General features: G+C 43.8%; 2 protein-coding genes and 1 long non-coding RNA gene across 7 annotated transcripts; 2 read left to right on the top strand and 1 right to left on the bottom strand.

Annotated features, from left to right (window-relative positions):
• Positions 1-30: 30 nt before the first annotated feature.
• On the bottom strand, positions 31-2,729 carry LOC100840472 (protein OSB1, mitochondrial). Of its 2 annotated transcripts, none has more exons than XM_024456895.1 (4): positions 2,375-2,729; positions 1,084-1,204; positions 679-775; positions 31-584 (listed from the first exon to the last, which is right to left on the bottom strand). In XM_024456895.1, exons 1-4 carry the CDS (start codon positions 2,689-2,691, stop codon positions 250-252), a joined length of 870 nt encoding a protein of 289 aa, XP_024312663.1. In that variant the 5' UTR covers positions 2,692-2,729; the 3' UTR covers positions 31-249. The 2 variants fall into 2 exon arrangements, with proteins under 2 accessions (XP_024312663.1, XP_003559680.1); XM_003559632.4 differs by having other exon boundaries at positions 1,084-1,222; positions 2,375-2,728.
• A 5,510-nt stretch (positions 2,730-8,239) lies between these two features.
• Positions 8,240-10,525, top strand: LOC104582915. The gene is made up of 3 exons (XR_730991.3): positions 8,240-9,019; positions 9,492-9,530; positions 10,220-10,525. It is a non-coding gene; the product is annotated as an uncharacterized LOC104582915 (long non-coding RNA).
• Positions 10,526-15,600: 5,075 nt separating this feature from the next.
• Positions 15,601-19,794, top strand: LOC100840164 (LOB domain-containing protein 36). Of its 4 annotated transcripts, none has more exons than XR_002963544.1 (4): positions 15,601-15,861; positions 15,944-16,054; positions 16,290-17,444; positions 19,509-19,794. XR_002963544.1 is itself a non-coding variant. In XM_010234350.3 (3 exons), exon 3 carries the CDS (start codon positions 16,378-16,380, stop codon positions 17,218-17,220), a length of 843 nt encoding a protein of 280 aa, XP_010232652.1. In that variant the 5' UTR covers positions 15,601-15,861; positions 15,944-16,054; positions 16,290-16,377; the 3' UTR covers positions 17,221-17,581. The 4 variants fall into 4 exon arrangements, 1 of the variants encoding a protein (XP_010232652.1); XR_730987.3 differs by lacking the exon at positions 19,509-19,794 and adding an exon at positions 18,922-19,367; XR_001406736.2 differs by lacking the exon at positions 19,509-19,794 and adding an exon at positions 18,922-19,367 and having other exon boundaries at positions 16,287-17,444.
• The last annotated feature ends 1,634 nt before the right edge of the window (positions 19,795-21,428 follow it).

Below are 21,428 nucleotides of genomic sequence, written 5' to 3'. Positions count from 1 at the left end.
GATATACTGTTGGAAAATGCATGGAAAAGATAATAAAGATCAAACACGTTGGCAGTTTTTTTTTCATCGCCAGAAATTTGTGTCAGCACTACATGTACACAAATTGCAACCCACAATACTAACCAGGCAGTCGACCATCGCTGTGATCAACTTCTCTACCATCTATACACTTCAGTCAGATTTACAGTCAAGCAAAGAATAATCAGCAGGATAACCACATCATCAGTCCAAATTTATTGCAGGATCCAGTCATGCATTAGCCTGGCGCTGTGTTTCTTGCTCGTCATTGTGCCACTCATCAGAGTAGCTGAAATCTTGAGTGTTCCATCCACGGTCGACACGCCGTCTGGCGTCCCTGCGACCACTCACTGCTGTTTCCTGGTCGTGCAATTCAAGCTGTCTTCTTACCCAAGGAGGGTCATCTGGATGAAGCCATAGCTTCTCACGAGTGTCTCTGTGCTTGAAATCAGCGTACTTGACGTGTGGTTTGGATTGTCGGTTGTCCCACCACTCGTAAGGGCTCGCAAAGAAGACTTGCCACAAACGAAGCCGGTCTTTGTACTTATCTTCTTCGAGTACTTGAGCTAATTATGCAACAAAGATGGCACAAGATTAGCAAATATTAATAACAAATATAAGACAGAAAAGGATGCACAAAGTCAAATGAGATATGCATACTGTCAGCAGATGGTGTTGATGCTGGATCTACCGAGTCATCAGAATTCCTGGACTTCTTGTTGTGATCAAGAACGTAATTCAACTCCTTGACATGAATCTAGTGAATGATGGATTTCAAATTATAATATTATTGAAGATGCACATCACAAAAATGTACTTTCAAGCTTAGTAACAACATAGCAACCAAAAAAGATCAATTGATAAGATACTATTCTGGTTATTAATGTTTGACTAGCAAAAATTTATCTGTCTACGGTACACACCATTGAGGCACTGACTAATAAGAAAATTGAATTATATGATCGTTCAGATAGAGTAATAAAAACTATTTTATGAAGACACATGTATATTCAGAGTGATAAAGCATATTTTTCACATACAAAATAAAAGGTACTACTGTCTAACCTTATAGAAAATATGCCGTTCACCCCGTGGACTGACTTTATGATAAGAGCTCAGAAAACCGTATACATAAACAAGGTCGTCGTGCTTCAAATACTTGAGGCCTACATTTGCGAGATCACCACTGAAATTCAATGTCACCCTGTTTAAGTTGTTTATATTGTAAGCATGGTTATGGTGAAATGTCAATTTGGATTAACTGTAATTGAAATAATCATGACTTGAGCAAGGTATATAGGTAATAACTCACACTCTAGAAAAAGAACACAATGAAACTTTTATAAACATTGTACCTTGTGGGCTTGTGATTGTCTTGCACATTTTATAAAAACAAACTTTTCTTTGAAAGACAAACTCTTCTTTAGATCAGAAGATAAACAGGTCTTTGTTAAGCTGGTTTTGATGCTACTAAATTTTCTATTCCATGTTCGGTCGATTTTAGCCACAATTAGGGTAACAGCTTGAACGATCTCAAACACTGAAAATGAAATGAAACCCAAAATAACAAACACTTCTTTGCTCCTACAGTAAACATTCATGCTAACTCAGGAAGGCAGATAAATATTCCTAGTTTAGCATCAAAGGATACAAACCTCACAATCAAATGATTCATCATGTATTACCTCAATAACAGAATCCTATCTTATGAACATCAGGAATAAGCTTGTACTCCCTCCGTTCCATAATTCTTGTCTCAAATTTGCCCAAAAATGGATGTATCTATTCCTAAAAAACGTCTAGATACATGTAATATTTCAACAAGAATTATGAAACGGAGGAAGTACTTACGACATCTCCATCAGCCACCTAACTGGAGCGACTTACAAAATGGGGAGCAATTGCAGATGCTGACCAACAAGGACAAGAGAGACGGACTAGATCACTAGCCATGCATTATGCGTGCCCAGGCACTGAAAAAATTGTAGCCTAGAAGCTTGGAGTCTCATCCTGCTGGAGATGGGTATTGAGTTTGTGTTCTGCCTGTTAGTTACTGGGCGTGTTTGGCTTGCGGGTAAACCTTAAAAACTTCTCCAGCTAGTTGGTTTCCCAGCCATTCTTTCACAAATGTGTTGTAACAAATCTTAGAAAATTTAGCCAAGCTTGGCAACCCAGTTGCCTTTGCTCTACAGAACAGGAACCACAAATCTAACCAACTGATCAAACAGGGCAATCGAGGCATCTACTTTTTCCCCATGAATGTTGAAGACATTCTGCTTCAAGCCAGCAAGTAAGCAGCAACGAAAGCTGCAACCTACCTATTTAGGGGGTTTGTGGTGAGTTAGGGAGACGTAACTGGAAGTCGGATGACCTCGATGACGACGAGGACGAAGAGTGACGAACGGAGAGGAAAGTGTAAGCCAACGGATCTTCTTCGGATCTGCCTTTGCACGGGCGCACCGGCGCGTCGAGGCGGCCGATGAGGCTGCAAGAGTTACAGGAAAGTATCCCCTTCTTCCTCACAACAGAAGGAGCCCGCAGCATCGACATGCGGTACGCCATGCTCTCCACCTGCTCCTCAGCGCCGCCGCCTCCGGCGCTGCCACGGTGGAGGAGACGCCTGCGCGCCGCCGCCGGCAAGCGCGCCGCGGCCGCGAGGGATCGCGGCAGCATCTTCCCGGCCTGTGAGGAATACTGGTTCTGCTTGGAGAAGCCTGGTGGGCCTTTTGGTTTATTTGGGCCTCCTCGCAAGTCGCAACTTTTCATTTTGTTCGATAAAATAGTAAAATTCGCTAAAAAATTGATAAAAGAGTAAAGTAAACATTTGCTCAATTCTCAAAGAAAAACGTACCCCCTCCGTTTCGGTTTATTGGGTTGTTCTCTCAAATCGGCATAGCATAACCAAGGCAGATTTTATCCTGTGTTTTTGACATACCGAAGCAATTACACGGAGGAATACTGTCGTGATCGGCTTTTTAGTTGTTCAATTCAATTTAGGAACAGAACGAGTACTTAAAATGGATTACTAACAATATAAATAGGGGTTTTTACGGCAGGGACAAATAAATATGAGCCCTTCATTGAGCAGATCTAAGGGCTGAGGTAACCCAATACTACGAGTCTAAACGAGTAGTATTTGGCGGTAAAAGTACCGATCGAGCGGGACAGAATCGGCAAACATATCCCGAACGGTCCAAGTATTTCCTTTTTTATGGAAGGAGAAGCGAGCGGAGCTTATTCGGCCGGCCGCACGGCTGCTGCGTGGCTTATAGGGTTAGGCGCGCGTGACTTCTAGGGACGACTCCATCGACGGGCCGCTGGGCTGAACAACAACGGCGACGACTGAGCAGGGAGAAGCGCCGGCGGACGGACGGCCAGGTAGGGTCACGGGTGAGCGTGGCGGACGGCCCGCACGGTCGGCGGCGGACGGAAACGGCGATGCGACGGCGGCAGCCGGGAACAGCGATGGCTGACGGCGGCGGCCGGGAAGGGCTGACGGCGCCGTTTACTTCGAAGGAACTCTGGGTCGGGGGCAGCGTCTTGCGCGTGCGATGCTACGAGATGGGTGGACGAGATTACGACAGGGAACGGCTTCTGGTCCGGCTTCTGAACGGGAGGGCTTCTGCTGGGGCTTCTGAGGGAAAAATAAACAATTAAAATGCCATAATGTGAAATGACGAAAATACCCACGCCGATACTACTGCTCAGCCGGACAAGTAATTTGTACCGTAAAAGAACCAGACCCCTATAAATATTACACCTTCCGTTGATCTTGTATCACTGATCAAGCAGCTTCCATCGGCGTCATATATTCATCGGATAATAATATTGGAAGAAATAGATTCACCCGGCCATAAAGATATACAAAATCGATCATCAAATCACATGATCCGGCGACATCCAGACATGTGTGACGCAAGGGCGGAGCTCAATGGGAGCACCCTGATGCCCAGGCATACAAGACTGAGATTTTTTTTACTAATGCTTTGACTTCTATGGCTTAGTGCATCGGATTAGTTTACTAATAATGCATCTGTTTTTTTCGGTCCACAAGCTTACATACACAGCCACATGTACAAAACTACTACTCCCTCGGTCATGAAATAACTGACATGAATTTGTATAGATTCTTATGCAAATCCACGTCGGTTAATTCGATACGGAAGAAGTACATCAAGATGCATCAGGGTACTAGCACCGACCCGTGTGTGGGTGTGACCATGGATCCCCACACGAAGAAAGTACTAGAGATGCAGATTAGTCTTTCTATAGAGATATTAAGAAATTCTGGCAGCCGACTAGAGATGCAGATTAGTCTTTCTATGGAGAAATTAAGAAACTGTGGCAGCCGTAGAGGAAGTGTAACTGCAGCGGTTTTCAGATTCCTTCAAACACCTATGAGATTGCAACTATTTTTATTTTTATTTTTGCGGGAGATGATTGCAACTATTCATATGGTGTTCTCTTAAATATGGACGTAGAGAGTCTACACAGTGATACATCCAGGTCCAAAGGTGACGTCCGAAGCAATCCAGGGTTTACATATGCATATACTCACCCAGACGGGCGGGGCTGGGTGTAGCATACCTGATGCACAGGCATCACTGTGGAAGATTTTGTTTTAATAATGATTATGAGCTTAATAAGGCCAAGGCATCAGGTTAGGCTAAGAAAAGTGCATAAGGATTTCAGTTCGGAGGGCCGCAAACCTGAAAATTTAATGGTATGTTGAAGCAATGCATCAGGGACACTTTGGCTCCGGATCAGCCCGTACAGTCACCATAGGCAGTGGACAGTGAAGCATACATGCCATGGTTTCCATGACATCTTATTGCCAAGGACTAACGACCTAGAAGGGACGAGTCTTAAACCAGAAGAAACTAGCTGCAAGGCCCAAGCTTGCCTCAGATACACAACGATCAGCTTGCGTGCCAACGCCCAGCAGTGCAAGATTATCAATGAATCACCCCCCACGAGACTCGGACAAAAGCAGAGTACAAAAATAAGCAGACTACCTACTAGCTCTCGACAAACCCCATCGAAGATGAGGCTTTCCACCAGCCTGGCTTTGCTAAAAATAGGGTTACTTTTAAAACATATCGTCCCAAGCTACCATAACTTGAGTGACCAGGATAACTTTATTCTATCGGGTTATGCTATTTAGGTTGGAGTCACGAGAGAAACATGAATGTTAATGTGACATCTAAAGAAGTTAAATCTCAACGAAACCAGGCTACAAAATCTGAAACCTAATCGACATTTCTGTAATACTTCCTCAAGTGCACAAGTTTGTCTAGATATGTAAGTACCTACACAATAAAAATAAAAATCATCTAAATACATATGTATCTAGACAAAGTTGTAAAACTTAATATAAATCAGAAGGAGTATTATGCAAACAAGTCGATCGAGACAACAACAAAAAATATAATGTTGAGTCACTTTCAAGTGTTGCACGTATATACCTAACTGTTATACCGGGACCGGCAATGATGAGACGATACATGGGGATATAAATCGAAGCTACATCAAACAATCATACGGAATACATGACACCGACCCCCAGCTTCAGCACAGTGACATGCAGGTAGCACTACAAGGCGTACACCCTGGAGCCACGGCCGGTTTTAGTTGCCATAAGTGGTTTTTCGTTGCAATAGTGCGCAATCGCAACTAAATATTTTCGTTGGTAGGCGTGGCAAGAAACACCGATGCTATATGGTAATGCAACCGAATTTAGGGTGTCGAAATACCACATGCTTTATTGCAACTAAGGGAGGCGTGACAATAGGGTATTTATGCAACGATCTTTGCGATGCATAAGTTGTATTGCGGAGTTGCTATAGATCTAATGGCAACAACCCATGCTAGTTGTGAAAAAGCATTATTGCGACGCCAGAGTATGGTAGCAATACAGTAATTTGCAACGATATATGGGTGTGACGAAACCCTCTTGGGTGTTGCTATAGTCGTATAGGATATCACGACGAAATAAGAGGCATGGCTATAGTCCATAGGATATCACAACTAAACAAGAGTCATGGCTATAGTCGTATAGGATATCACAACGAAATAAGACTCGTGGCTAGAGGTATAAAGAATATCGCGACGACCCATAAGAGGTAGCAACATGCCTACATAGTATGGCAACGACACATCGCACATCGCAACTAGCCTAAAGGGTATTGCCATAGACCATGTGCCGTCGCAACGTCATATGACACGTTGCTGTAGGCTGACTGCCTATAACCACGAGGAACATGGCGTCGCTACAGGTGAAGGGCTAACGCAACGTTCTAAGAGTCTGGCTATAGGCTCAAAGGATAGTGCCACAAAATTATAGTAGTGGCTACAGGCTCAAAGGCTAGGGCAACGAACTCCGGGATGCGAGGCAACAGGCCCAAAGGGCTACGGCAATGAAATTATAGGAGTGGCTACAGGCGCAAAGGCTAGGGCAACAAACTGAGGGATGCGAGGCAACAGGCCCCTAAGGGCTATGGCAACAAAATCATAGGAGTGGCTACAGGTTCAAACAAAAAATGATCACCGATAGCACATCAAAAAAATGTGACGTTGCTACAAGCTCTACATCGCAACGAAATATGGCACGACGTTGTACGATCTAGGACTGGTGCAACGGCATTGTTTTGGATGTTTAACTGGTAATTCAACTGCAATTATACGACCATAATAGAAATGATGCAAAAATATATATTCCACTGTTGAAATAAATCCAGCATTCACTCTTACAATCTCATGGACACAACGATCTATATCCATAATAAATACATTGTATATATGAAGCTATGGAACCTAGCAATTACTGTCCACTCATCCAATCGAACAACATGGCAGCCTTCATGGGATCACCAATCTTGAGTGTTGTGATTGTGGAACATCTAGCCCCGTTAGGTCTTCATTGTCCTGTTGAAGAGATACATGAACCAAATAGAACATGTCTTGCAATTAAGTAGCAGCAAAATTTAAAACTGAAGTGGCAATGCAAAGTTTGATTTGCATTAGAAAACACAGTTCTAGTTACCTGATCTAACTTGCTTGCTGATCGTGTTTTAGCACGCTGTAACGCCAAATGTTGTGGAGTAATGTATGTTTGATGTGGCCCCTTAGCTGCTTCCTTAGAGAACGCCAGACCTTTAGCTTTGGAAGATTTAGTATTGCGATTTGTGGGTGGCGTATTTTCTTTTTGTGTCTTGGCAGTGATTGCTGGCTGCTTCTGGCATTTTAAAGTTGTTGGAACAATGTTAGCACTGTATATTGAAATGCATATATCCTTGATGCTTGGAAGCATTGTTATATGCCATTACCTGAGGGTGTGTTCCTGTTGTCTTTGCATCATTTATATCCTTAGTCTTTGTAACTTCAAGTTGTGTTGCATCATAGGTATCTGTTGTCTTCATAGTTGCAGGGTCTCTTGCCTCAATGGTTGCAGGGGTACTCTACGCTTTAAAACAAGATGGCAGTTATTAAAAATCGTATGCTGATTTCAAAATTACATAGCCAGTGCAGATTGTTAGCTCTAACGAAATGCATAAATCCACGATTGTTGCAAACATTTTTCAATTTCATTACCTTCGGCAATGGTTCTTGTGTGTGTTGTTCTGTTTCATGAATGATTGCAGCTTCATGTTCTGCATTGTTGGTTTCAGGGGCACTCTACATGTTTACAAAAAAGGGCAGGTGAGATAGCTTTCGTATGGATAGGAGTGGATCACAACTATTTAAATATGTTCATTGCCATAATAAATTAAAGTTGATTACCTTCTGGAAAAGTGTTGATAACCCGTGCTGAGCCAACAAAGCATGAACCTCTTGCATCATTTCTTCTCTAATGGATTTTTTTAGGTCTTCCTTCTCTGCTTCCCTTTCAGCAGCTTCCTTTGCAAGCTTTTCTTTTAATATTTCAACCTCACGGGCTTGTAGTTCTAGTCTTTCTTGAAGCAGTTGGTTTTTGGTTGGATAGGTTGACAAATATCCACGACCATGTAACTTGGTTGTTTTGGTTCCTGTTGTCTCATTGTATGCAGACTGCAAAACAATGTCTTCCTCACCTGCTGTGAGCCTCATCGTTCTTGATTCTCCTTCCAGCAACTCTTCTGAATTTGTCGCACCCAACTTTTCGCGTGCATTTAACTGAGGGAAAGAAACAAGTGCGTTTCATAATTTTGGTCATGTTGTGAAAGAATATTTGAATTTAAATGTGAAATAGCCTGACAATGAAAGATATTTTGGTAGCCTCCTTGCAACCTGGGTACAATTCTTTCTTCGCTTCTTGCATTAAGTTGAAGAATTTCTTTGCAGATTCATTTGGCTCCTCCTTATCACCACTTCCTGTTATTTTTCCATCTATAGCACCACTGATTAGTGATGTAAGAAGATCTTTGGTAGAGCCTGAATCGTCTCGTGCTTCGGCTTCATTGAAGTCACAATCATCATCCATAGGTTCAGCAATGCGACGTTTCTGTTTAATAAAATCCTTATCAAACCCTTTCGTCAGCAAGTGCTGTTCAACCTCTGTTTTTGTTATGTACAGTAGGCAACGACACCTACGACATGGACATGCCGCAGTCTGGCCTGGATAGTTCCCTTGAAGTTCTTTCTCAATGAATTGCTGGAAACCGGCTTGCCACGCTTCATCTGTATGTGGCAATAGCATCCAACTCCTATCAGCATCGTGTGACATCTTAATTTACAGTTCCTGCAGCGATGGAAAAAGAGCGACCAACTGATTTAACACATGCCAAACAAATGTTTCCCTCTTCTCAAATTAATGAATGTGAATATGTAAATTAACCATATATATATTGACAAACTTATTTGGGTTGATACTTATTTGGGTTGAAACTCATAGTGCTGGTAAAGAAAAATGGACAGAGTTTCTGTTAATTCACTCTCTCAACAGCCAGCTTTACGGGCGATACTATCTGAACAACCTGCTTTACCATTGAGAGAAATGTATCAGTCCAGCAAATTCATAGACCTGGTCAGTTTCTTGTCTTAGTGCTAGCTTTTCTTTTCCTGTGAATTATAACTCATTTCTGTAGAGAGTTATGTTTCTTACCTTGATCTGTTCAATTTAGAAGCAAAAAAATTGTTTGAATATGTAGTGCCATTTAATTCAAGTTCTACCCGTCCTAATTTGTGGCATGTAATTTATTTTTATGTAATCTGTTTAATTTTGCACTACCGTTAAGTTCAAATTGCGCCCATATTTTACTGATTGCAAGTTTTATGAAACTGTGGCTTGTATATTCATTTATAGTCTGTTTGGAAGCTGTTTATATTGCCATCTCATAGATCATGGAAGCTTTTTTATTGCTAATGATACATGCATGTTTCTGCTTGAGCAGTACACTTTCATACCTTCTATAACTTAATTTGTATATGTAACCAATGATGTTTCTTTTTGCTGAATGCCCACCAAGCCTAAAATGTGTCTTGGGTAACAAATGCAGGGGAGTGATGTAGTGTTTCTTTGAGCTGAGATTTAAGAGGTAACTTGGTTAGGCTCATCTGGCATCGATTTCTCTGTTTTTACCTGCATAGCCCAACATCAGCATGGCAACATGCCTTCAGAAAAATTAATCCTTCCAAGACCACCGTAGTCTCTTTTTCTATCAGTCATGTGGTACTTAGTTTTATTCTGTTTTGTGACATATGTGGTGAACCAGAATTGAGGGTCTTTGTTATGATAACATACACATAATTATGCTGCTGGGGATCCGTTATTACAAATTTTGAAGTTATATTTTCTTGGGGCTACACGTGGGGGTATGTGTTGCTTATTTTGTAGTAATAGGCTGGAGGGAGGACTTACAGGAAGTGTCTTTTGTATTTGGCCATTAGATTATAAATCTATGGATCAGGGAATCTGCCTGTTTTCAGTAACAAAACCAGGCGCCTGGTTTTTACACTGAAAACAGGCCCCTGTTTTCAAACACAAAAACAGGCGCCTGTCAACTAGACAGACCGCTTTTTTATCTGAACTTTGTGTTTTCCAAACATGGCGAAATGCTATTGGATGTAAAATTGGTTGCTGAGATTTACCTGGCTACAGTAGGAATTGAATTAGACAAAATTGTAGCAGTAGTTTTAAGTTGCCACTTACTTTCAGTAAGGGAGATGTGAATATATTTGGAGCATCCAGTTTTGACCAAGATGTTCTTTTTGGGGGCGGTTTCAGGTGCTAATTCAAAGTTAAGCTGGCTACATCTAGTCCGGTGGGTACCTGTGAAGCCCTTCTAGCGATTCATGAAGCCCCTTCGATTACTCCTTCGTGAGCTGGGTTCAAAGCTAACTGCTAGTTGAGGCAATTAATTAAAGGTGCTAACAGCTAGTGAAGTCCTGTACGTTTCCATAGGATTTGAGTGGTCCGGGCATTCTATTCGGTTCCTGTTCCTATGAATTGTAAACCGAAGAGGGCTGTAATCATATATTCAAGAACATATATGGATAATCGATCTCATACCTGGGCGCGCGATTCCTGCGAGAGGCGTCGTCTCACGTATCGTACGTTCGTCTGCTTTTCTTCTCCTCTCGATTTTCTGGGTTGCTGTTTAATTACAAGCAAGTTTGTCCAATATATATAGATGCAGTACCATGAGCAATCCGAATAGGTGTTGGACACAAATTGCATCCTAGGTATACATGAGCAATCCTAATAGGTGTTGGACACAAATTCTAGTCTGCACCTAGGTATACTCACATGAGCAATCCTAATAGGTGTTGGACACACATTGTATAGTCAGGGTTAGACAAGAAGGCTGTGTGCGTGCCTTGTAAGTGCTGTTCTTTAAAAATGAACCGGAGAAAACCGGGTGAATCGGGCGGTTTTACTGAAAACCGGCGAACCGGACAGTTTAGGCCAAACTGGCCGGTTCAGCTGCTGTTCTGGAAAAATGAAGACCCACAACTAAATAATTCGCGAGAAGCACAGATCAAACTCACGACCTAACTCTTCCCCACAAGGATGCACCTGCTAGCCACTTGAGCTATCAATTCTTGCTTGCTATTGAGGGGAAAACAACTCTTTTATCCTGTTTACATCGTTGGGCCTGTTCTTGAACATTTGTTTCAACTGGGCTGTGCGTCAGTTGGGCTGGGCCAGTTGCGGGCTTCCGGCAAACACGAACGGGATGACCTTCATAAATACGTGCCTTCGCAGATCAAATTAATGTCATGTTCACAAATGTGCAACTAATTCATAATTCCGTCGGCACACTGCGCCTGTCTCCGTTATCTCCCGCCGTTTCTCCACTTGGTGGACACCAGAACTCGATTCGGTCCCATATAAAAAAAAGGGTTGCGAATTTTTCTTTTTTTGCCTTACAAAATAGCGGCCGCTTACATGTGTTGCAATAGAACTTCGATTGTTGCAACCCAGTAAGAGCATGGTTGCTATATCGAAAACTCTCTTGCATCCATTAAGGGTTGCGTTGCTATAAAAAATATGTTTCTGCAACGACTACGTCATGTTGCCATTTTCAATGGCACGTTTGCATCGATTCTGATTTTGATTGCTATATCGAAAACTCTCTTGCATCCATTAAGGGTTGCGTGCTATAAAAAACATGTTTCTGCAACGACTACGTCATGTTGCCATTTCCAATGGCACGTTTGCATCGATTCTGATTTTGGTTGCTATATCCAATAAGCGTTTGCCACCATTCAGCTTTACGTTGCTATTTCTAATGGGTCGTTCGCAACCAGGAAATATCGGTTGCCATAGAAAATCCTTTTGCAGCAAGTACCGTTGGTGTTGTTATATCGAATAGGTCCTTCGCAACGCCCAACAGTTGTTGCTGTATCAAATGCTCTTTTGCAACCCTTACATAACAAGTGGCAATAACGCAGAACTTAAGGCAACGCAAACATCTATCAGGATAATTATCGCAACCCCAATAATTGAAAACACAACAATACAAATCCGTTGCAACATTACCCGCTATTGCAACCACCAGACCCCATATCGCAACCAACACCGAATAATGTTGCAGTATACCCTATCTATTGCATCCGAATTCATCTTGTGGCTAACATTTGCGTGGCACAAGGGTGAAAACCTTGTAGTGTAGGATATACTGCATGTATGCTTGAGCATGAGCCAACAAAAACACAAATAGCAGTGAAGCTTTCTTGGACGACACATCCGAATTCCGAAATATAGCATATCGGCCATCACATTTAAAATAATTAAATTGGCGAAGTAAAAAAGATGATTCCTGAATATACTGCAATTTTGTGAATGTACACTCGATCTTTTGTCAGGGGAAAAGTAAAAAGGAAGCCACGGGGCCTCTTTCTTTTTTTGAGAAACCCGGGCCTTTTTGGAAACATGATATTTGTGTCTTGTTGAATCATGCACATCAGAAGCGAGAAAAGATTAGATAGATATATACATAAAACTGCCATTTTAGATGTTAACACTGGTATTTTGTCAAACCTAAAGCAAAAAAGGCATAAATAATTTAAGAAACAATGTATGTAGGTAGGGAATGTAAACTTAGAGCATTTACAGTGGCAGAGAAGACTATCTTCTTTTATGTGCACCACATCACTTCGAGAAGACAATATGCAACATGTCCTACTACAAAACTACAATAGGTGGCATCTCTTGGTACAATCTCTTGCAGTTAATTACCATATGAATACAAAAACAACATGATGATTAGAATTCATCAATAAAGCATGAAATCTTGTATAATGAGAAAAAATATTATCTTTCTGATGAATAAATCGATTATGTTTTAATTAAGAGAAGACAAACTTTTTTTTTCAATGGTCACTCGTCCAATTGAAACCCCCCCCCCCCCCCACCACCACCACCACCACCACCACCACCCCCAAACGGTAAAAATAAGCTGCTCGGTAGCGAAAACCTTGCATGGCACTGCTAAAATCTTATATCTTACAAGAAGGAATGAGTACTCTCTAATCAGATCGTCTGCATAAATGTATGTTCTTTCGCCGTTTGGGATTTTATTAATTATCTAATGCACAACATGATGACTTCCCTTAGAAAAAATGGTCCAATTATAGCGTCTTCTTTTAAAGGTCCTGCCAATCTATTAAGGGCGTATACAATGAGGTGGCGTCGGTCTTTTCTTAAGGCTGCTGCATAGGATAATTGCTGATGTGGAGGAGAGAGGGTGAAGAGAGGCATGAGCCTTCTCTTAGCTAAGAGATCATCTCTTCACAAGAAGTATAAGGCAAAGAAAAGGCAAACTCCACATTGTACTAGATTTCGCCTTTTATTTGATTAAGTTTATGCATCTAGGCATTAATTGTAAAATATGGCACTAAGAGATGAGCTATTGTACAACATGTTTTGTTGTCTTATACAAATGACGTGGAAGACATAAGAGAAGACATTCTTATTAACCATTGTACATGCCCTAATAACCGTCAACAACATTAATACAAAGAGCCATAGAAGTAATAAAAAATAACAAATATGTGCTTGGACCACGTCGCGACGCAACAAGCAATGAAACGAGCTGAAAGTGGGCCACCATCCTCGCCCCTCCATCATCGGAGCCGGGCAAAGCTTGCCAAAGGAGCGCTTGCAGTACCAAACGGTGGCGAAGTCGTCGTGCTAAAACCCCATAGGATCAATGCAGCAGCGCAACAACCATCGCCAAAGATGAAAACCATAGAGCGGAAGAGCCAGACCCGAAACCACACAGAAGAACCCAAAAGCCAATCGGATCTCGAGGGATTCGTCGGAAAAACCCGAAAAACCGATCGAATCCCAATGAATTTGTTGGACACACAGCTCCACGTGCTCTCTGCCAATGCTAGGCATACCGCCGGAGCGTGGACAGGGGGAGGACCTTATTCTGACTGCAAGATGTTGCCACCGCCTCGCCATCTCGAAGTAGACGCTGAAAAGACATAAAAAAAGAAGTAGACACTGAAGTAGGCTACACTTGATCGTCGTCCCTACCTCTCCTATGACGCCCTTCTCAGACCCGTCCAAATTAATGCATAGCTTGACACGTCGTGATTGCTTGTCATGATTCAAAGTTAAAATTAGTTGAAAAATTGTTTTCTTAGATTGTCAGATTCATTTTATACAAAGATGCAGATACAAGAGAAAAGTCTATTTTCAACCCTGATCTTGTAAGAAAGTCTGAAATGAACCCTAACCTCACAATCCCTGAAATTGAGACACTGACTTTGTTGATCCCGGTCAAACTTAACCTTAGAGTCGTTTGGCACACCGGGGGAAAGGATAATCCTGATCAGAATTTCTCACTACTCTCACTTACATTCTAGACCCATGTGTTATATACATCTTCATCCTTGATATCTCTCTCGTTTCTATCCCTCCTAATCTTCATCACACCATGCACAACACCGAAGCTTTCTGACCGTGGGGAGCGCAACTCCAGCAAACTCTCGGACGAGTGCGGCAGAAACTCGGGATATCTATCCGCAAAAGCAAAAAAAAAACTCAGGATACCTACAGAAATCCGATCCACTTTGATTTTTTTTTTGCTTTTGGACGAACCAGTATAAGAGATTTTACATGGGACCCACACACGTTGTTGACTTAGCAAATCGCCGACATGTCATCGATCCCGCGTGGCCAAACAGCTTTTCTCAAGATCAAGGGTTTAAATGACCAGGATTTATTAGGTTAGGATCCGGAAACCCGGGATTAGAAGATTAGGGTTCGATTCGGACGAGGTCTACAAGGTTAAGGGTTAAAATGAACTTTTCTCCGGATAGAAACCCAAAAGGCCCAATGCACATGTAACAACATTGTATTAACTTGTCTTAGAATTATTCTAAATAGCCAATAATTACGTAACAATTGCGGCATCTAACGCGAGTTTATACTTTCTTCATCCATGTATTCTTAAGCATGTGACTGTACTATTTAGAAATAACTTAGCTACTCTAATTGACGTTCCAACCAACTTGGTACTCATGTGAGACGTGATTGAAAATCCGGAGGAGTCAGCTGTGTTGTACCGAGGATTTGCATCTTAGATCAAGGAGATGATCATGACCGACCTTATTGACTGTGACCATACTAACATGTGACACAACTCAGCGAGATTTGCAGAAAAATAAAGAGTTGCATCTCTTGTGAGTACAGAATGCAGAGAGCTCTTCGACTGCATCACCATAAGAGGTCCAACTCGCTGCGACTAAGTTTAATAGAGCTGTGTTGGGTCCTGAAGAATTTATAAAAGAAACGATTCATGAGCCATGCTCAAAAGGACTAGGAGAATAGACGAGTCTACAAGTAAAAGACAAATTCTTGTTTACTCAGATGAATTCTGATTACTATCTTCTTTTTTTTACATGGAGCAGACCTCATTTATTTTCCTTCACACCTCTCCGTAGCTGTCCACCCGACCGGGCTTTTTGAAAAATGTCCGCCCCACCCGGTTAACATTTTTTTTACAGTTCCTTTGTATTTTTATGGGCGTCGGGCTAAACAGGGCCTGCCCGACCCCGCTGGGCTGGTGGGCCTTCCTTCCGCCTGAGTAGCGGAGTGGGCCATTGACGACCTATACACCCCTTCCTCCCCATCCCGCTGCCGATCGAGCGGCCGAGCCCCCTCGCTCCGTGGCTCTCGTCTTCCTCCTCGCGGGAGCGCTGCCACCCCTCCCTCCCCATCCCGCTGCCTCGCGCCCCAGTCCCCTAGTTCGCCTTCGATTCCTCCTCGCGCGAGCGCCTCCACCACCGCAGGTTGATCTCCCCTTCGATTCTCTCGCTCCCGGCCCTTTCTCCCTCCCATCACCCCACGAACGGAATCCCCGTTTCATATCCTTAATCTTCCCCCAATTCGTGATTGAGGCCAAAATCAAGGTAGGGCGGCCCTCCATCCGTGGTTCTGAGTGCTACGTTTGCGTGAATAATCCTGACCGCGACTTCCTTTTTTCTGATGCAGCCGCAGCCGCCTTGCGACAGCGAGATCCGTGCGCCCGCGGCCGCGATCGACGCCTTCCGGATCTAATTCTGATCTCTCCATCCCGTCCGGCGCCACAGACAGATACATCAGGTGTGTTCTTGTGTCATCTCGTCATGCACTAATTAAGCCACTGAAGAGTGAAGCCATCGATGTCGATGGTAGGTATTAATAACGCGCGCTAATCCGTTCGTGTGTGCAGGAGTAGTGCACACTTGCATATAATTGGGTGGCCGGCCAAGGCCAATCTATTTTCGGCTCTTAATTAATTTGCATTTTTCTGTTAGGATATGTGCTGAGTTTGTTGTTGTTTTCTGTTATTAAGCAGCGTCACAGGAAGGAGAAGATAGAGACCGACGGAGGCAGTTAGGGTTCGTTTCATCTGTGTGGATCGATCTTGGGGACAAAGCCAGGGGATGTCGTCGTCGAGCTCGCCGTGCGCGGCGTGCAAGCTGCTGCGGCGCAAGTGCACGCAGGGGTGCGTGTTCGCGCCCTACTTCCCGCCGGACCAGCCGGCCCGGTTCGCCAACGTCCACAAGGTGTTCGGCGCAAGCAACGTGTCCAAGCTCCTCAACGACCTGCCGCAGGCGCAGCGCGAGGACGCCGTGAACTCGCTGGCCTACGAGGCCGAGGCCCGGCTCCGCGACCCCGTCTACGGCTGCGTGGCCTACATCTCCATCCTCCAGCACAGGATCAAGATGGTGCGCGAGGAGATCGTCAGCACGCGCAAGGAGCTCGCCGGGTACGTCGGCCAGGCGGCGTACGCGCCCTTCCTCCCCGCGCAGCAGCCCCACCACGCCGCTCAGTTCGTCCCCGGCATGGGGCTCCTGCAGCATCCGCAGCAGCACCAGCAGCAGCTGATGGCGGCGATGCATCAGCAGCAGCAGCAGCAGCAACAACAGCAGGGGCCGTACCACCACCAGCAGATCGTGGACGCGCAACACATGGCGGCCGCGGTGGAGGTGGCCGCGCGAGGGAACCAGGACATGATAATGCACCACGGCTTCATGCCCGCAGCCGGCGGACCCACCGTGGCGGTCGTGGCTCCGGAGGCCGCGGCTTACGAGGGTGGAGCGCAGCCGTTCCTCATCCAGCAGCAGCAGCAGCAACCGCATCCTTCCGCCATGACGTCGTACCGCATGGAGCCCTCACCCCCGCCGCAGTCCTCGGGACACTCCCACGTCGACATGCCGCATCATCGTCAGCAGCACACCGACGGCAGCGACGACGGGAGCGGCGGACCTCCACCGCCGACCTGATCTATGTCCTGCATCCGAGTCCCTTCTCGCCGTGTGTCCATGCTCATCTTTAATTTTTCCTCTAGTTTTCTTCTTCATGGTTTCTTTGCTGTTCCTTAATTTGTTGGACATGAGTGTGTCTTGCTCTTGCTGATCATATGATATCGAACTGGCGTCCATACATTGCTCCCGGAAAGCACATCCATGGCTCCCGGAGGCGGACAAGCTGGTGATTCTTGCTCAAGGTATTCTTCGATCCTTCGTAGTGCTCGGACGATTTCTTCGTTCCATTTGTAGTTTTCTGATTGTAACACTTTTTCTTTTCCCTTGAAACGATTCAATGGTGCATAAAAATAGCAGAAAGATATATGTTTTGGTTTAATTGATTCCTTGAAACGAGTTTATTGATTCTCAAAAGTATGCAATGTTCATGGCTTTTGTGTTATACTGGTGATTTTGTTAGTGAAAGTATACTACAGTACTAATGAAGCTTCCAAGAGCCGATCGAGTTGTTTGTTTGTGTGTGGGTGTGTGCCAGCAGTTAATTATTTAAATAGTTGTTTGCTAACTCCAACAATACTGGCACTTTATATCTTAATCACTGTTTTGACCTGTACATTTACAAGACTACTAGTCAACTTTACGTGCACAAATATCACAGAAATTTCAAGATGAAAATATTGATCGTCTAAAAAAAACTGTAAGAATCAACTCCATTTTGGGATCTGGGTATAGAAAAGTTGTAAGAATAGTAATTCCTCCTATTCAAGTTAATTGTCGTAATTTTGTTTAGATACCCATGTAGATTGAAAAGCGTTTAGATACATGTAAATTTAGATAAAATTGTGACAATTAATTTGGATCGGAGGAGTACATTTTATTCAAGTGTACGTATTGCTAAAAACCTTCTGAGCATTACTACGTTGATCATTTGATTGTGACAATAATACACTATTTTCATTACAAATGATGATTTTGGGGCATGCTAAGGACTGGATAGTCTCTGATTCTAAACGACTCTCACGCTTAAATAATAAAATTACTCTTTGCACGAGAAGCAGTACTCCTTGGCTGGGCTCATGCCTGGTTTGCTACAGACTCTCAAGCATTACGGAGTAATACACAGCTTGCTACAGCTTAGCTATGTGCCTAGTCAGCAGAAGTTTTAGATTACGCTTAAGGCAGCATCAAGACAGGACCTGCAGAGCATGCATACTGCCATGTTTAAAATACGCAATATGCTAACATTAATTTCATTTACCCTCCCACACACAGACAAAAAAAACGTTGAGTTGTTTTCTTTTTCGTTATCAAGCCGAATTTATATGTTGTTTTGACTGATAGGCACTTATTGGTTTCTTTCAACAAGTAGATAGAATATAATAAATGAAATTGCAAGTATAGCTAGCACGTAATACATTCTGCACTACGTACACTGGCTTAAATAAATGATTGAGTGCAAATCAACCGTATAGTACTTTAGGTTGATAGTGAACTGGGCTTAGCAGTATTGAACTAAACAATGATATTTGGACATGTACGTGCATATGCATTAATATATTCATCTATCTAGCTACTATATGTCTCTCGCCGGGCAAGCTGTAGCTATGACCCCGCTGCTCTGCAGATCCCAGCGATTTTGACATGGGCATATGCATAACTCCTGAACCCTATCAATTTCAGTCACTGACACATCATACTACTGGAAATATGCTTTGTCAGGCTCTTCATCAGCTGCCTTTATCCCTCACAAGAGCGAGAGCCAAATAAATGCAGGCCAGAAACAGAGGTACGAGTAGCAAAAAGAAATATATGAAGGGAGCCGGTGCAGATCGATAGAGAAAGTAGAGAGGTAGACCGTAGACAGAAGAGCGAGACAGTGTGGTATTGGTCATAGGGGGACGGGCAAATGGTGAAGGAAGCAGCTTGCATGCAGCTGGTGCACGGTCAGGGAGCAGCATGAGCATAAATAAAACTAGAAAGTTGAGAGAGAGAAAAAGCAGCAACGGTTTCGGATTTTGATTTTTCTGTATTATCATTTTAAACTTAATTAGTGCAGTTTGACAACATATCTTTTGTCCACTTCTGGATCTATTGTAATTAAACATAAAGTTATTATTACTTGAAAAAAACATAAAGTTATTAGTGCCATTTAGTTTGCACCCCTATTTTCCTTGTTTCATCCATCTATTCTAAAATTGTTTGTTTGTTAGAATATAAATATTTGTTGTACACATAGAGCTTGTCTAAACCATTACCGAATCAAAAGATTGGACCTGAGGTTTGACGCAATGTGTGTATCATTTCAGATGGATTTCTTTCAATGCTAAGTGACGTATGCCCTGCAACAATGAGTCGCCGACTTCATCAATCTCAAGACGCTCCATGACATACATCTTCGATCTTATGCGATGTATGCAATGTTATAGTAGATATATATTTCTAAACAAAAGAGTAGGGTCAAATAAAGCCCTTTTCCTTTATAATAGTTGCTATGCAAATTAGTTAGAGTAAAATACACCACTAGTCCTTGTATTCGGCAAAAATGAACACTTTAGTTCATGAACTCAAAGAAAGCACACCTAAACCCCTAAACTGGGATTACTGTGTCACTTTAGTTCAAAAATGGTTCGGCGGGGCTTCAACTCGCCACATGGCCGCCACATCGGCTTTGGCCAGGACCGCGTGCTGCTACTCTATTTTCTCAAGGTTCTTTTTGCAAAATCACCATGCTGGTGGGTCATACACTCACATGAGACGAACCGTTCGGCTTCCACACTGGAACTATCCCCCGTAGGAGACGACCCCCCTCGCAGAACCATTGTCGGAGCAGCGGGGGCGAGTAGGCGAGCTCCTTGACGACCCACTTGTTGTAGTTCCCCACCGTGTAGCAGAGGACCGTGGCGCGGCCAAAGCCATCGCTGAAGGGCTGGAGCTCAGCGACCACCACGCAACCGCTGAGCACCATCAGGCCGACATTGGCGTCGTGGCAGCGCACCATGAGGCAGTTCTGCGGATGGAGACAAGTGGCCTCGCCCGTGCCCGTGTGGTAGAGGTGGTAGGTGACCTCGCCCGCGGGCTCCGTTGTGTAGAGGAGCAGGCCGGAGGAGTCGGTGGCAGTGACGTAGGGGTACCTGAAGATGCAGGGCGGGGGGCGGGGGGCGGGAGGCGCGGAACGACACGGTAAGGAGGGAGGGACGCAGGGGGTCGGCGTAGGCGACAGAGACATCGGTGCCCGATGGTAAGGTGTGCTTCGCCTTCTTATCCTTAACAACCTTGGGGATACGGGCAAGGATGGACCACCGCTCCTACGGCGGCGGCATGGCTGAACCGGAGTGTTTGGATCGATTAGGGTTAATTTTTGCATAATTCCGCGGTAATTTTGCAAACCCCCCCCCCTCCCCCTCCCCCTCCCCTGAGAATATAGAGTAGCAACGCGCGGTCCTGGCCGAAGCCGACGTGGCGGCCACATGGCGTGTTGAAGCCGCACCGAACCGTTTTTGGACTAAAGTGACACAATAATCCCAATATAGGGGTTTAAGTGTGCGTTTTCCGAGTTCACGGAAAAAATGTTCATTTTTGCCGAGTTCATGGACTAGTGGTGTATTTTACTCAATTAATTAATTACTTGACCAGATCCAAGACTAAGTGTTAGACATGGTTACTTTGAGATGGTACTTAATCTGACCATCAACTTCTATGCAAACATATTGCCTCACATGAAAATAGTTATACGTTATAATTGAGTAATATTAATTTGAGGTAATTAATGGCCAAACTTAGACATGTTTGGTTGGTAAAAAATTTAGAGGACCTGGATTTTGGATCAGTAATAAGTAATAAGAGACAAAACCTGAGCTCACTTAAATCTATAAATATTTTATAGTGTCCCTTACGTATCATAAGCACAGTGTTGTGCTATGCACTGTCACGATTCTATATAGGTGTGTGTCCTTTCTTCAGAAAGATACAAACCATGCAAGCTGGAGCAGCATGCGGAGATATATATAGTGTCTACTCCTAGCAAATAGCAATATACTCTAGCTATAGCTAGGCATGCATATGCTGATGCTGAAATCATCACCATGCAAAGTGGAAGCAGCGGTACGCTTCCATGATCAGCTTCACATTCTCCCATGCATGTGTGTGTGCTGTGCCCCCGGCCCTCCCTATGACCAACATCCAGCCTAGTCATGGTCAGATCCCTTTCATTGCCAACGATGTTGATC

This window comes from Brachypodium distachyon, chromosome 1 (genome assembly GCF_000005505.3).
Source record: "Brachypodium distachyon strain Bd21 chromosome 1, Brachypodium_distachyon_v3.0, whole genome shotgun sequence".
Classification (NCBI taxonomy): domain Eukaryota; kingdom Viridiplantae; phylum Streptophyta; class Magnoliopsida; order Poales; family Poaceae; genus Brachypodium; species Brachypodium distachyon.
Note: the sequence above shows the minus strand (reverse complement) of the source record. Positions and strands in the feature narration are given on the sequence as shown.